The sequence below is a fragment of the Carassius auratus genome, chromosome 27 (genome assembly GCF_003368295.1).
Source record: "Carassius auratus strain Wakin chromosome 27, ASM336829v1, whole genome shotgun sequence".
NCBI lineage: Eukaryota > Metazoa > Chordata > Actinopteri > Cypriniformes > Cyprinidae > Carassius > Carassius auratus.
Window position 1 is genome coordinate 16,890,219 of NC_039269.1, and position 15,094 is coordinate 16,905,312.

Here is a 15,094-nt window from a genome sequence, read left to right on the forward strand (position 1 = left end):
TTATTATGCGTTTCATTTTCTTTATTTAGCCGACTTTTTAATTTTACTTCTTAAGTGATATAACTTTCTATTTATCAGTGATTGACAAGCCAGCCTCAGACACACGAAGAGACTTTGGTCACATGTACCTGCACACACTGGAAAGAACATACATCGGTTTGTCTGTCACTGCCACTTCCTGTCGAGAGTATAGCTTGCAGGCAGATTTAAGGTGTGTTTTTGCTTTGTGGTTATCTGCCCCTTGCAGCACTGCACAAATGTATTCAAAAGCAAAGAAACTGAAATAACCCCTTATCCCTTAATTTTAAATCTTTAAATAATAATAATAAACCATAATTTAAACAAAAAGCCATGACAAAACTTTTGTCAGCAGTTTGTTTAAATCAGTAGATAGATAAGATGAATAAAACAGCTGATCATCAAAATAATAAACTGATATAATGTGGAAAATTATGTGATTTTCAATGCCATATCCTGTATGTGCATTGAATTCAAGGTACTTTTGAGTGTATGGTGTGTGTGTGCAAGCACGTGTCTGTTTTCTAGTGAGAGTATAAGTGTCTCCCCACAAGACCCACAGCAAGTAAACCAGACAGATAGTATGCGTCATAATCAACGGTTGAAGCCACACTACACACTTTTGGCCATCTGCCAGATTCGAATGAATAGCATCAAATTAACATTTTTTAGTTATTCACACTTTTATATTAATAGAAATATGTTTGGAGACAAGGTGGGAGAGAAAGTGTGAAATAAATCTTGTTAATGGAAAATAATTCTCAAAGACGCGTTATTTAGTGACTTATTTAGCCTTAAAGTGAGCGTATAAGTAACCTTAAAGCACCATTTAGGGGTAGATAAAAGATTAATTTTGTGGGTACTGCCCCAGTGACAAACTGTTCAGTGTGAAAATGGTACAGCTTGTCTGATGCTGTCCCTAATGATAACAGTGCATAATGGAGAAAATGTGTTGATGCATTATGGAAGAACAATTAGGAAGCCTATAAATCAGGTTTTATTGGCATTTTGTATTTAATATACTGTTTGACGTTTTACAAAATGAGCAGCAAATACTTAATACTTTTTTTTATTTTATTTTTTGGTGTGAATCAAAAGCAAAATAGACACAAATATCCTGAATGTACACAACTGGCTTTAAATCATGAATAAAATATTCACAGCTATACTTTTGCAGCAACAAAAGACAAATATATCTTCATATAATAACAATTATAAACTTTTTTTTTTGTTCCAAGAAAAACACTTTTAGAAGAAATTCAATGCTCATACAACATTTATATGAATTGAAAATATTAATGCTGAACAAGAGATGGAAAATATTGTAACAGTTAAATGAGCAAAACAGTAACAATGCACTCTCCCTGCCACAACACTGTTCATACAGTTCACAATTATTTGAACAGGATTTGACATTCATTTTAATGGCCCAGTCAAACAAAGAGAACCCTTGTTATGCAAGGCATTCAAGGCTGCAGCCATTTTATTTGTGGTGAGCAGGTTACTTCACCCTCCACCAGACAGCTCGTTTCCAAGCATGCAAAGTCCTCCTATGGAACCTCAAACTTCTGCTTTGAAAACCAGATGCTAAGCACCTGCAGAAAAACAGAAGCCTTTTCTAAGCATGCCTCACTGACAGTGTTCTGACACCAATCACAATGAGAGTGCATTAGTGGTTTCTGTGTCCGACATAACAGAGGGGCGATGAGAGCTTCCCTGCAGCAACTTGGAGCTCTTGACGGTTGGAATACAACCAAGGTTTTGGAAAAGTCGAAAGACATCTTTTCGGAAACGCACTCCGACGAAAGCATATAGGAACGGATTTAGGCAGCTATGCATGTAAGCGAGGCTCTTCATAACTTGGCCAGCAATGTCAAAGCGCTGGACCTCTTTGCAGTTTGTGATGGTTGTATTGGCTGCCTGAGTGGCTTCGAAGACCAACATGCCGTTGTACGGAAACTGAGAGACAACAAACACGGCCACAACTGCCAAGATGACCCTCAGGGCCTTGTGCTTCTCAAAGTTCCTCGTCTTCAGCAAGGTGCGGATGATGTTGGTATAGCAGAAGATCATCACTATGAGAGGAATGCAGAAGCCCATGCAGATCTGGAGAGCCAGGACCAGTATTTTTGTATGATTGTTTTTATTGTTCCAGTAGACCATCATACAGAAGTGATTGCCCTGATCGTCCTCTTTCGAACGAGCGAAGAGAAACTCTGGGATGGACATCACGGCCGCCAGGAGCCAGATTAACACACAGATGAGTTTGCTGTACAGGAGACGATCCCTCTTGGAGTTCTGCGCTTTGGTTGTCTCGACAATCACTATGTAGCGGTCGACGCTGATGCAGGTGAGTAGAAACATGCTGCTGAAGAAGTTGATTTTGTAAACGGCAGAGACAATTTTGCAGAGGCCCGAGCCAAAAGTCCATCCATAGATTGAGTCGGCTGCCCAGAATGGCAGAGTGCAGAGGAAGAACAAATCGGCCACAGCCAGGTTGAGTAGATAAACATCTGTCATTGCCTTCAGACGGTTTTTGAAGTGTGTGTATATCCAGACCACCAGAGTGTTGCCAATGGCTCCCAGAATCACAATTATCCAATAGAGAGCTGGCTCATAGTACATTCGAAACTCTCGCACTGCTGCTCTGTCACATATTTCCCCACCTTCATAATCGCCCATAGTTGTGGAAGCATCTCCATAATCCTGCTAAAATTCAGCAAAGCATGTCTTACTGAGCTGTTATCTTATTAAACCTGATACTTTGCATATAAAGGGCAATCATGTTGATGCTAAACATGAATGCAAACATTATGAGACAGCATGCACTCAATGTAAATAATCAGATACCACTTACATATTCTGAAGACAGCCCAGTCGACGGGGTCGCAGACTCGGTAATGTTCATCGTTGATCTTTTCTGAAAAAAACGAAGAAATTTTAAAAATATTCATATTAACAAAGATTCACTTTTATCATGCCAGAATACACTAAATATTATATTCATAAATATCCACAGCCAAAAACACTGCATATCAATAATCAGACTTTTGATTTTGTTCTCATTAAATGAAATTAAACACTATCAAATCACAATTCATTATCAGTTCATGTTCCTTTAATGTTACAGAAAGCCAGTTAAAGCCAGTACTTACTCTAAGTTCTTTGAGAAAAATTAGGTCTAGTAATACAGATGAGCTGCTGTCTGCTGTCTTTCTGATTGCTAAGATCACTTTCACATTGTTTTTGGTGCCGTCTGGAAAGCGTCTGTTTTGCAGAAGCTTTTAAGGTCTTGAGGTTTAACCACAGTGACGCACAAGAGTGTGAACTCTAACACTTTTTTTTCCCCCTCCTTCATAGGCCCACCTCTGAACAGATCAGAAATGTTTGTTTACGAGCCCATTTTATTCATAGCACAACGTAAAATAGGAAACTATAATGTTTTTAATTAATATTTTGACGTGCCACAAAATCATAATTACTCCATTTTAGATGTGATGCACTTGTCACACACCTGTGTCAAAACACTCCTCAATATCATTACACCATCATGCAACTTTATCTGTAGTGATGCATAAATGTACTTACAGGAATTAAATGTGCTTTGTGCTACTCAAAAAAAGAAAGGAAAAGAAAAAGAAGTAGCTCCTCCACCAGTGTCTTAACCAAGTTTTTCGATGAGTTTTATTCGATTTTTAGTTTGCGTATACTGAGCTCTTGTTTTCATCTCTCTTATTTAAGAAAAACAGGGAAGCACCTTTAACTATCCTTATCTTCCCTTTTTTGAAGGTTTGTTTGTGACTGTGGTCAGTCACAGTGGCAGTGACATGACAGATTCCAGTTCTTGTGGCACAAGTAAAACTCTGACCATTCGTTAACTGACGAAATTGAGCAATTACATGCACAGCAACTTTTCGAAAATATTTTTGCGCAACGAAGATGATGCATGCAAACTTTTGACCCTGGCTATTGAATAACGCTTGAAGTTTTAGTCATTAACTTTCGCTAACTCTAATTTACATTTACACACATCAAAAACAACACGAGTAGATGATATCTTTAAAGCAGATTTTTTTTTTGCATGTTGTCAATGCCTGTTTGGTTCCTTGCTCAAGTGTGAATCTTCATGACCCAGACATCCTGTTTATCATTAATAATGTCTCACCAGACACATACTTCATTTATTTTTTATGTGCACTATTATGCCATATCCTGTGTTAAAGGACTCATTTCCTTTTTATCATGTCAGACACAGTACAGCACATTCCCCCATGGAATAATTCAATATGAAACATAAAAGAGTGCAAGCTTAGCATAGATACACAAGACAGCTTTAGGTTGTGCTGTTGTAAAGGTCAGGCTCAAGACATTTTCATGAAGCTTTAGGTTATCTTGGATGTGTTGATGCCATTTAGAATGCAATACTGATTGCTAAATTCATCTTATTGCTCATCTCCAGTCATGGTTTGATAAGACTGGTGTTGGTAAAAACTGCCCTTTTGTGCGATGGTTTGTAGGGTATATTGATTTACATGAATAGGTAAAGGTTGGAAAAATGGAAACAAGGTGTATGCCACAAGTAGTGAAGGGTGTTGATGTTCTCTTCATGTCTATAATTAAACCCAGTGGCCTCTATAGGTGTCCTTTACACAAGCCAACAACCAATTGTTCCTCTTTTTTTGTCAGTTTTCAGTGACCAGGTCAAATGGAACACATGCACGCACATGTATCTCTTTATCTGAGTTACTAGGCCTTCCTCAAACTGTGGTTGAGCCCTGATTAAACTCGAAAAACCGTTGAGGAGATAGCATATGATTCATGTTAGACTTCCTTTCAGTGTTGAACACTTCTAAAAGAGCTAACTTTTACAGATTCCTCATCTGTAGTTTATTTCACTAACCTGAAATGATCAATCTCTGATGGAGGCATTGTTTAAGTGTCAATAGAAGCTGATGCAATCCACATCTTGCATTAAATCAGTGCAAACTGATGTGAAAATCGGCTTGATTTAGGTGGCGTCCCTCCTGGTACACCAGTTTGCATGACAAAACTGTATCATAGTAACGGTTGTGGCAACGTTTGATTGGGACAAACATTTGTCATTTAGTACCTTGTACTACTGAGAACATTCTGCGGTGAACATTTGCACGACATGCTAAGACCACAAGGTTATATAGAGGAACAAAGCACTTGTAATCACAACCCCCCCAAGACTGTTGTTTAAGTTTGTAGGGTTTTATAATTCACGACTGAGTTACACTTTGCAGAAACCCAAAATTGCATTTGAATACTATTATTTGACATATGCAGTGACGAAAGAAAGATTTCAGGTTGTTAGCCAGCTGCTTGTCTGTAGCTGCCATGCTTGGTTAGTTTAAGTCACCCACTCTTTTTGTTTTTCTAACTCTTTGCTCTACAGTATGGTTGAACTGAGGTGTATATCTGCTTGGGGCTTGTTTGTTTGAGTGCCCACACCTCCATTGTACCCTTTTAAGTCACATGATGTTTTGAAAAGTGTCATGAGCACTTGTGGCATCACAGGGGTAAAGTGAAAAATAAGAAAAACAAAAAAATGAGAAAAACAAATGACATGATGGTAGCGTGATTTTACAAAGTGTGACTTCCTCAATTTTCTCAAAAGAGCAAACATGAAAAACTGTCTGACACCAACTATAAAAGACTTCTGAAGGAGTTTATCGCATCTTTGTATCTAAGGGAGTGATACACCACTAAGTGTAGATTAATATAAAATATTACGGTTGCACTTTATTTTACAGTACGTGTACTAACATGTACTTATAGTGAACTTACAGTGTATTTATCTAAGAAAGTTCTGGTAACACAAGGTAACTACATGGGGTAGGGTTAGGTTTAGGGGCAGGTTCAGGGTTAGTACCTAGTTATTACATAGTTATTGTAATTACACAAAAGTCACACAATTAAAAATGTCAGTAAAAATATAGTACAATATACTGTAACATTTTGAAGGAATTTTCCATATATGGTTTTTACAGGTGTTTTACCGTATTCCGTATGCTTTGCATTGTGGAAAAAGAAGCTCAGTCGATTATCGGCGCAAAAAGGACTCAAGGACTTTGCTTGAGCAGGCGCCATTATTCACGGAGATAGTCTAGGTCAAAATTTCATTTTAAAGTCGGATTTGGGGTTTGGGGAGCCATTCTTACACTTCTATGGTATATATATTTTTTGTTAAATGTAACAAACTGTAAAGTGCGTTAACTTAGCGGCTGTCTGGCTTGTTTGGCAAATGAATGTCGGAGCAGCCGAATTCAACATTTTCAGCATACCGTCACATCTTAACGTTACACAACATGGAGGTACATGTTACAGCGCTCACTTACAGTTTTATAAATAAAAGTTTATTAACTTTTAATTGTTGTTGACGCGGTGTAATTGTTACTGAGCATGTCGTAAAGCATGTTGCAGAGTATTTAAATCTCTTTTGAATCATCCATCTCTCTCTCCTCAACCTGTGATCATCAAATCTGATTCCTGCAGCTCGTGTTGAATGCAGGGTTGCCAAGTCCGCATTTTTTTCTCCTATGGCTACTTTTAAACTGTTAATGGGTTGATTTTCCCCGTGGGTTAAAGGTTTGACTTTGTGATTTTCCCCGTGGGTTAAAGCTTTTTAGCTGTGTTTATGATCCATATGCATAACAGTGGCTGTAAAATATGTATTTTAGGTATGAAAATGACATATTTTCATTTTTGATATTTGGGATATGGTCATTGCACTACTTTGGGCACTAATTTAACCACCAACCACACCCAACCCCCTGACCACTTGTCCTCTTTTTGGAAAACTGAAATATGGTTCACGCATGCACAAAACTACTAGGATGTTACCTCTATGTTTTACAGACACACATGGAAATTAATGTTAAATTGCTTTGCTTGTTAAGATAATGTAAACCCAAAAAGGCAAATAAAAGCTACTGAACGCACTTAAGAATGTTTACATGAGGTAAAAATAACTATATTTCCCTTTAGGGATCTAATAGACCCAACCATAAAAATCAAACGCATTCACCACTTCAACTGTAAAGTGTTGAAAAGTTCAGTTTCATTCATTCAGATGACTCCAAAGCATTAATTTTGAGTTGTTCTGTAGTAATAAAACAATTATATGATTTGTTTTATGCAAACAAGGCCTGTTTTTGCAGTAAACTGAAACAGAATGCCTTAGCATTGTATGTTGAGAATAATGAAACAAGAGTTCATCCAAATGCAGCTTTATTGGAGAAACAGGGATGGGACTCCTCACATTTGTGCTGGGGGTCTGCATTCATCAAGGAGGCATTCAAGAGGATTCAGTATCATCTGCATCGGAGATGACTGATGTCTCTGTGTAGGAAAGATTAGGGAAGTCACATGCCAGCACTGTTCATGACTGATGGAAACAGCAAAGTCACATGGCGAATGCAAGGGCATTTCAAAAACTCCACAAACAGAATTTCACTTCAAATCAAATGGTTGAAATGATTGCATATGTACCTGTAATAATTTCTTTGACCTTTATTTGCCCAGCTGTTGGTAGACAAAAAGGGGCAATGAAAAGAGAGACACAGTAATAGAGAGAGAGAGAAAAAGACAATGAATGAGCATTAATAATAATCTGTCAAATGTATAACATTCATAAACCTGAAGCAGTTTCTGTCCTACTCTGCCCTTGCATGTTAGAGTAAAACTTGCCTGTCAGGATGTATCTAGTTTGTATGTCCTTTGGGGCAGGGTTTATTGGGGGAGTCCTGGGGGGTGCTGGTGTGGGGCAGGGCCCTCCCTACAGGATGGAAAAGCGCAGATGCCCCCGGACTTTACTACTCAATAGGAAAGCCTATAGTCAAAGCCTTAATACATCATGGTGCTATTTATATTTTATCCAAATGTAATGTATTAGCACTGTTTTCCCCATAAAAACCCTAGATTTCCACTTTAGCTGAACTAGCAAATTCCAGATGTCAACAAGTGCGTCACTTCATCATGTGTCAAAAAAGGGAAAACAGATTGATCAACTACTGTCACGTCAAGGCCAAGTAACATAACTGGGGCTGCGTATCCATTTCACAAACATGTTTAAATGTTACATTAACAAATCAGACTGATCTGATTCTCACTAAATCTAAATCTACTAGTCACAGTGATTATAAGTGAATAATAATAATGCACATTTTTACACTTGAACTCAAAATTTTCCTTGTCTATTCCACAGAAGAAAATAACTTCATGGGGGGGGGGGGGGGTGTTGGTTGAATAACATGAGGGTGTTTAAATGGTTATAGTATAGTGTAACTTTGGTCTTCTATTATCTCAGATAGCAGGGAGATCTTTCGGCCATCTCTGTCATAAAAAACTCATAGCTGCACTAACAGACATTCTGTTGGTTCAAAATCATGCTGTGTATGCTCATAATTGAAACTGCTTCGTGATTAACAGTCCCAAAGCAAACACTCAATAAGATATAACCGTCTGACCACAAAAGCTTTCCAAAGCAGTCAGAAAAAAACCCCGATGACTGTCCCTAAATGCTTTTGATACCATCACTGCTTTGTTTCCTTTCGATTTGTTAAACTGGCACAAGCTTTTGGTTTCCATTCAGTCAAAGACATTAAAACTTAAAGCAGCTCTCACCTGAAAAAGTGTAGGACGACTCTGTAAACTCAGGCACCCTGAAAGTTACAGAGTAATAATGAAAAAAATTAAAAACACAATTACAGCAAACAGTACAAATCTAAAGACAAACCCTTTATATTTATCACCCCAAACTGTATAATAGCTGACTTGACATTTCAAGCCGTTTTATAAGTGTGTTAGGATAATACTTTCCACTTCATTTATGAAAGTAATGGTAAACTATAATAATTAAGCTACTACATGGAAAACTCAGTGGTGAAAATGGTCATAATACACTGGGGCAACGCTAGCTTTTTGGGGGGTGACAAATGATTTGCGTGGGTACCATTGTGAATCCAGGTTTTTCTAACTTTATAAAATGTATCATTTGTATGTCAAATTCATAATTAGATTTTTTAATGATTTTTTTTTACAATAAATTAATTATAATAATAAGACAAAGTTGGAAAGATTAAGTTCAAGGGAATCAAAGGAAATTAGTATCATCAAAATGAATCTTTGCACTACAGCGGGGCACAGAAGAGAGAAGGCGGGTCATGTTAGTCATGCTCGCATCAGCTGACACTCGGCTGATTCACGTAGAATTACCTATAGAAATATGACACCAGTCATAATTCCCTTTTTAAGGTCCTTTCAGTTATTTTTCAGCAGCTATCATTTTGCTCAGGAGCTAATCACCCACCTCCATCCCCAACTCCTCCTTGTCAGGACTTGGCATTGGATATTTCTTTTTGAGTAAGACCACTGAATTATGTTCATATATAAAATCATCACTTTAATGTAAAATAAACATTAATTATATCTGCTATTGCCCAGAATAGCAGAATGTTGCCAAGAACAGAACCATACACCCAACTTATAATGTATGCTTATTGTAAATTATCTTTGATGATAGTGGTCCTGACAGAAATATATTCGTTGACGAAATATAGCAAAATCAGATAACAGTGTCTCTTAAATATATGTTACTTAATATTATCTTATGTATTTTTGCAAATCTTGCATGTAGGCCTATTTGGATTACTGTCTGTGTGCTTGTGAAAGCATGATAGATTATGATAGGCTATCATTCGCATGGATCCATTGTGTTTTATTCTGCTAAAAGTAAGATTTTCTGCAAAAATTGTGGTTCATCCAAAATATTTTGCCTGAATCCGTCTGTTTTAAAATCTAGGAACGTATTCACAAAACATTTTATCTTACCACTGAGTTCTCCTAAATAACACTAAAAGTTTTAAGCTAAGAGTTTAGAGAAGAAGTCTTAAAGGGGTCATTTTGTAATTAAATGTGTTTATTTGGTTTAAGGTAAAAAAAACAAAAAACATTATTTTACACATAATGTACATTATTGCTGCTCCTCTATGCCCCGCCTTTCTGAAACATTTTTTCCAGACAATTTTTACAAAGCTCATCGTTCTGTAAAGTGAGGTGTGGTCTGATTGGCCAGCTATCCAGTGCTTTGTGATTGGCCATATTCCTCAAACATGTGACGGAAATGTTGCGCCCCTTACCATACTGTGATGCTGTGTCCCAGTACGATGAGACAAAAGCAATAAAACCCATTACAAATTAGGCATTTATAGCATCCACTGGGGACATAATTACTGATTATAATGACTTATACTCTCTTTTTACGCGTTGCTTTGCATTGCATATTCCGCCATATAAAAATAAAATAATTTGTCTGCATTTGTGACCAGAGAAACGACAAACAACAAGCACTACTCTTCACTGCTCAAAACTCGATCAGTGGAAAATTTTTATATAAAAAATTACCTACGTCAGTCAGAAGTGCCAGTCTGTCCTTGCAAAGTTAGAATTGCCCCACTTTAGAAAAAGCCTTTGTGCACAGATGCATTATATGAATAAACAGTCCTCCGTAAAATGCGCTGCACACATCTGAATATTTGGGTTGAACTGTCCTGGTACAGTGCTGAAAATACAACTTAACCACTGATTTCTATTTGTGTCCTCTTTTGAAAGGCCAAACAAAGTAGTTTTGCTTTCAAAACTAAACACAGCGTCTACACAACATGAATCAAAGTTACACCTTCTTTCTTTGTGTGAGCATTCGGGTGGCGTTATGCAAATCTCCCCACACAGAGACATAGACAAGTGGGGGGGTGTTTAAACGAGGCGTTTTAGGAGGGCATGGACGAGTCTTAACTTTTATAAAGAATATCTCATTGGGTTTATGACTTTAGTCTCTGCAACTTTAGGGATCTTATCTATTCACAAACAACTTTTAACACTCCAAAAAGAAATGAAAAGTGTAAACTGCATCGTATGACCCGTTTAGGCTAAGAGAAAGGGAGGGATTGACCTCATTGCTATGGATGATGTCAGCGCGCTTACTAACTCTGCACACAGTGATTGGCTGATAGTCTCTGTTAGAGATTTATTAATAGAAATATTGAAGATCGCAATATTATGTTGCCATATTAAGATAAATGTTTAAAAATAAAACTGCTAATTGGCACATTCAAATTAAGGCGGAGCATAGAGGAGCAACAATAATGTACATTATGTGGAAAATAATGTGTTTTTTGAACCTTAAACCAAATAAACTAATTGCATTACACCAAATAAATAATCATATGATAATGCCATAGTTACTTGAAGTCATCTCCTTCCAGCAATTTTCTGTAGGTGGAGATCTCAACATCCAGGGCGAGTTTGATGTCCAGCAGCTCTTGATAGGCCAGGATCTGTTTGTGGAGGTCTGCTTTAGCCACCTCTATGGCTGATGTGAGGCTAGCGATCTGTGCCTGGTATTCAGCAACACCCACACTGGACTGGGCCTGGGCCTCTGCTAAACTCTGCTCCAGACTCATGTTCTGAAAACATAAACAACAATCTCCTGACCTATAACAACACATTGTTTTGTCTCCAAAACAGGGTCAGGGTATGCTATGTTTCAAAGATTAATGTTTTCAATTTTGTCTAGAATGGTCTTATTATTTTTTCCAAGAATACTTTTACAACTTTACCATACAGCTTCATTAAAAGTGCCAAAAAAACTCCAGCTAATTCTTCAGCATTTTGACTTCTCTTATTTTCAGACGCTGAATTTATTGTAAATGATGTCAGAAAACTCGAAGTTGAAACGTTTGAGTTGTCTGGGAAATTGGCTCTTTTGCAGCAGCTCAGCTTCTCTTGTGGCATTGGGGCTTTTGCAGCCAATATGAAACGGCTGAGATCAATAAACCACTTCCTATGTCACCAGCTTCCTGTCTCAGACAGCTGTGATTTATTTAAGAGATGTTTATTATAATGGTGAGAACCTGCAGTGAAGCGTTTCACACTGCTGACGAACACTGTATCTCAAGTTAACTGCTGCTGTTGAGCACTTTTACCATCTGAACACCACTAAAAATACCTTGATTAAACTGCACTCCATTTTGTCTCTGTCCAAAGTGTCTGGGTTTGACAAACATTACACATCTGTTGTATCTCAAAGTGCATCTTTTAAAAAGTCAATCACTTACTGCAGCCACAAGCCCTTGAAGCTCTAAATTCAGGGTCTGCATCTCTTTCCTGGCTGCTGTGATCTCAGCTTTAGTTGACGACACAGCCTCAGTGTTTTTGGCATTGGCCGTCTGGATCTCATCCATCTGGATTCACAAGTAGATAGAATAAGATCTATTAGTTGGAATGCCAAAATGATTGAACATAGGTATAGACGATGCGAGCACTTCCTGTGTGCAGACCTTGAGTTTGTAATACGCCTCTGCCTCCTCTCTGTGTTGCTGCACAGATTTCTCATATTCCATTCGTATCTTGTTGAGAGCTGCAGAGATGTCAAAGGACTTCCCAGTGTCTACTTCAATCATTGAGACTGAAGTGTCCATTGTTGTTGTGCCCAGTTTAGATTGCAAAGATGACAGTTCCTACAGTGACAGATATAACAAATTAGTGTGGCATATTAAGTGTAAACAATACAATACATTTTATCCATACACTACTGTTTAGTTTGGTTTTTAAAAAAGTAATACTTTTATTTAGCAAGGATGCATTATATTCAAGTGACTTTATAACTCTGTTGTGTGAAACAAATTATATATGAATACATCTGTGAAAAAAATAATAATAATAATTTTTAAAAAATTATATATATATATATTATCTTGATTACTCCATGCATTAATTTCAGATTTTAGTCAACACAAATCTTTAAGTTGTACCTCCTCTTGTGTTTGGTTGACAAAGTCCAGTTCATTTTTCAGGCTGGAGTATTTGGCATCCAAATCAATTCTTAGGTCAGATGCCATTTCTATGTCCTAAAAAAAGTGATACAGACATGTGTGGTCAAAGTTTTGTCTACGAACAACAAATTCAAATTTAAGCCAGTAACAGATCAGTTTTGATATACATTGTGTGACTGAATGTCATCCTTCTCACCTTTTTCATGGCAGCAATGTCACTCTCCAGCTGAAACTTCACTCCTTGTTCAAAGTCAAGCCTTAGAGAAAATACAAATGTTATTCATTGACAATACATTGTGTCATTTTAAATGTTTAAATAAATTTTTTTAATAGTATCATAAAATATAATGCTCTAATATCATTAAAAAAGGAAACACTCACTTAGCCTTCAGTTCATGGGCAGTTCCACGAACATTGTCCAGCTCGATCTCCAGTTTAACAGTGTCGATGGTGAGAGTTTCCAGTGTGCTGCGGTATTCACTCAGCTGGGCCTCATACTCCACCGTGGCAGTCACAGATGACTCTTGGGACACATCCGTGCCCCCAGTCAGCTGGGACAGCTTGGCCTCCAGAGCTGCGTTCTCCTGCTGTAGCGCCCGTACTTTGGCCATGTACGTTGAAAAGCGGCCATTCAGCCCAGACAGTGTGTGCTTCTCGGCCGCTCTAGAAAGAATCGGGGCCACAGCAGCACCTGATGCTGATCCAGCAGCGAGCGCAGCGCTTCCACCGAGTCCTCCTGCAGCAACGGCGCGACCCATTGTGAATGCAGGACTGGCAAACATTGCACCACCGCCACCACCACCCAGTGCCAATACTGCGCCAGCTCCTGCACCACCACCAAGGCCAAGGCCTAGACCTCCACCAGCTCCAAAGCCCAGTCCTCCACCCAGCCCAGCGCCTCCCCCGAGCCCTAGACCCAGTCTTGCTCCACCACTTGCACCATACCCTCCATATCCCCCAGACATCCTGGAAGAGGCCAAGGAAATGGACAAAGCCATGGTAAACAGCTATGAAGCGCACTGAAGGATCAGAGTCTGAACTGAGCAGAGAGTGCAGGCAGGGCGAGATACTAATGATCGCTGTTTAAATACACTTAAGGGAGGGGGGCAGTGCAAAAAGAGACACTCCACAGAGAAAGAATAAGCTGTAACTTGTCTCATTGTAGAGGTATGGCGTCGGTTGTCTGTTAAATGTCAAAAAATTCTGACCTGTAGGCACATTTTCCTACTAGGATGGGTCTTCAATCTAAGTGCTGCATTTCAGAAAAATCTGAATGATGAATATCCCCCCCTTTTTTCAAACATGTCATACACATTTACCTTACTAAATACTAAGATGTACTTCTGAAAACTAAGACTTTCTGCACATGTAGATTCAACAGACAGAACCCCACACCCCCCAAAAAAAAAATATATTTTCAAAAAGTTTTTCCAAAAATCTGCTGTCTTCACTTGTGGAACCACGGAACATTTAGAGCCAATTATCAATTAATGCTACATAAATAATTTACAAGCTATTTTAAAGTTTTTTTTTTTTTTTTTTCTATAAAAATATTACAACTCTATCTTCAAACATACTATAGGATCTTTAACAGATTCATGTATTTTTTGTTGTGTGGAGTCCTAGAGGACTAACTTTTATGTTTTTGCGTCACGAGTACCACGATGTATGTGCGTGCTGCTGCTGACACAGAACATGCATGCACTGCGCCTTGTTTATGAACAGAGGAATGCATGTGCATGCATTGTGGTACTCTCAAAAATGGCAGAAGATGGTCACTGGGAGCAAAGAAATATATACTGACAAGAAGTGAAAGCCAACAGAACATTCCATTGCAACAGCAGCAGCCCTGCGCGTCCGCCGTTCTGGAGTGAAAGCAATTCGGCAGTCCACTAGATTCTTGCTATCGCTATGGCAAATATCAGCTGCTCTGTTTAAAAAACTGTTCATTAAAGCTGAGATACAACCTGAATGATGACAACAATAATGTACACTCACTAAATTAGCAATCATCAAATCCTTTAAACAGTGTATTTTACTGACTTTATTTTAAAGTCTTCCCTTTTTCACAAAACCTTTTGCTCTCTAGAAACCATTTCAGTTTCGGCTGAAGATATTTTAAGTTCAAGTGTTACCATTACAAACAATTAATTAATACCAACATATGAAATTCCATGAAAAATAGGATGACAACACAAATACATAGAAATAGACAGAAT

General features: G+C 38.1%; 2 protein-coding genes across 3 annotated transcripts; both read right to left on the reverse strand.

The window, feature by feature from the left end:
• Positions 1–1,074: 1,074 nt before the first annotated feature.
• ccr9a (chemokine (C-C motif) receptor 9a) lies at positions 1,075–3,302 on the reverse strand. 2 transcript variants are annotated; one of them, XM_026206234.1, is made up of 3 exons: positions 3,174–3,302; positions 2,876–2,938; positions 1,075–2,724 (listed from the first exon to the last, which is right to left on the reverse strand). In XM_026206234.1, the coding sequence occupies exons 2-3, from the start codon at positions 2,924–2,926 to the stop codon at positions 1,672–1,674; spliced, it is 1,104 nt and encodes a 367-aa protein (XP_026062019.1). In that variant the 5' UTR covers positions 2,927–2,938; positions 3,174–3,302; the 3' UTR covers positions 1,075–1,671. The 2 variants fall into 2 exon arrangements, with proteins under 2 accessions (XP_026062019.1, XP_026062018.1); XM_026206233.1 differs by having other exon boundaries at positions 1,075–2,727.
• A 3,955-nt stretch (positions 3,303–7,257) lies between these two features.
• On the reverse strand, positions 7,258–13,966 carry zgc:136930 (thread biopolymer filament subunit gamma). The gene is made up of 9 exons (XM_026207266.1): positions 13,257–13,966; positions 13,072–13,132; positions 12,855–12,950; positions 12,381–12,560; positions 12,159–12,284; positions 11,287–11,507; positions 8,668–8,705; positions 7,534–7,566; positions 7,258–7,383 (listed from the first exon to the last, which is right to left on the reverse strand). The coding sequence occupies exons 1-9, from the start codon at positions 13,871–13,873 to the stop codon at positions 7,340–7,342; spliced, it is 1,416 nt and encodes a 471-aa protein (XP_026063051.1). The 5' UTR covers positions 13,874–13,966; the 3' UTR covers positions 7,258–7,339.
• Between the last annotated feature and the right edge of the window lie 1,128 nt (positions 13,967–15,094).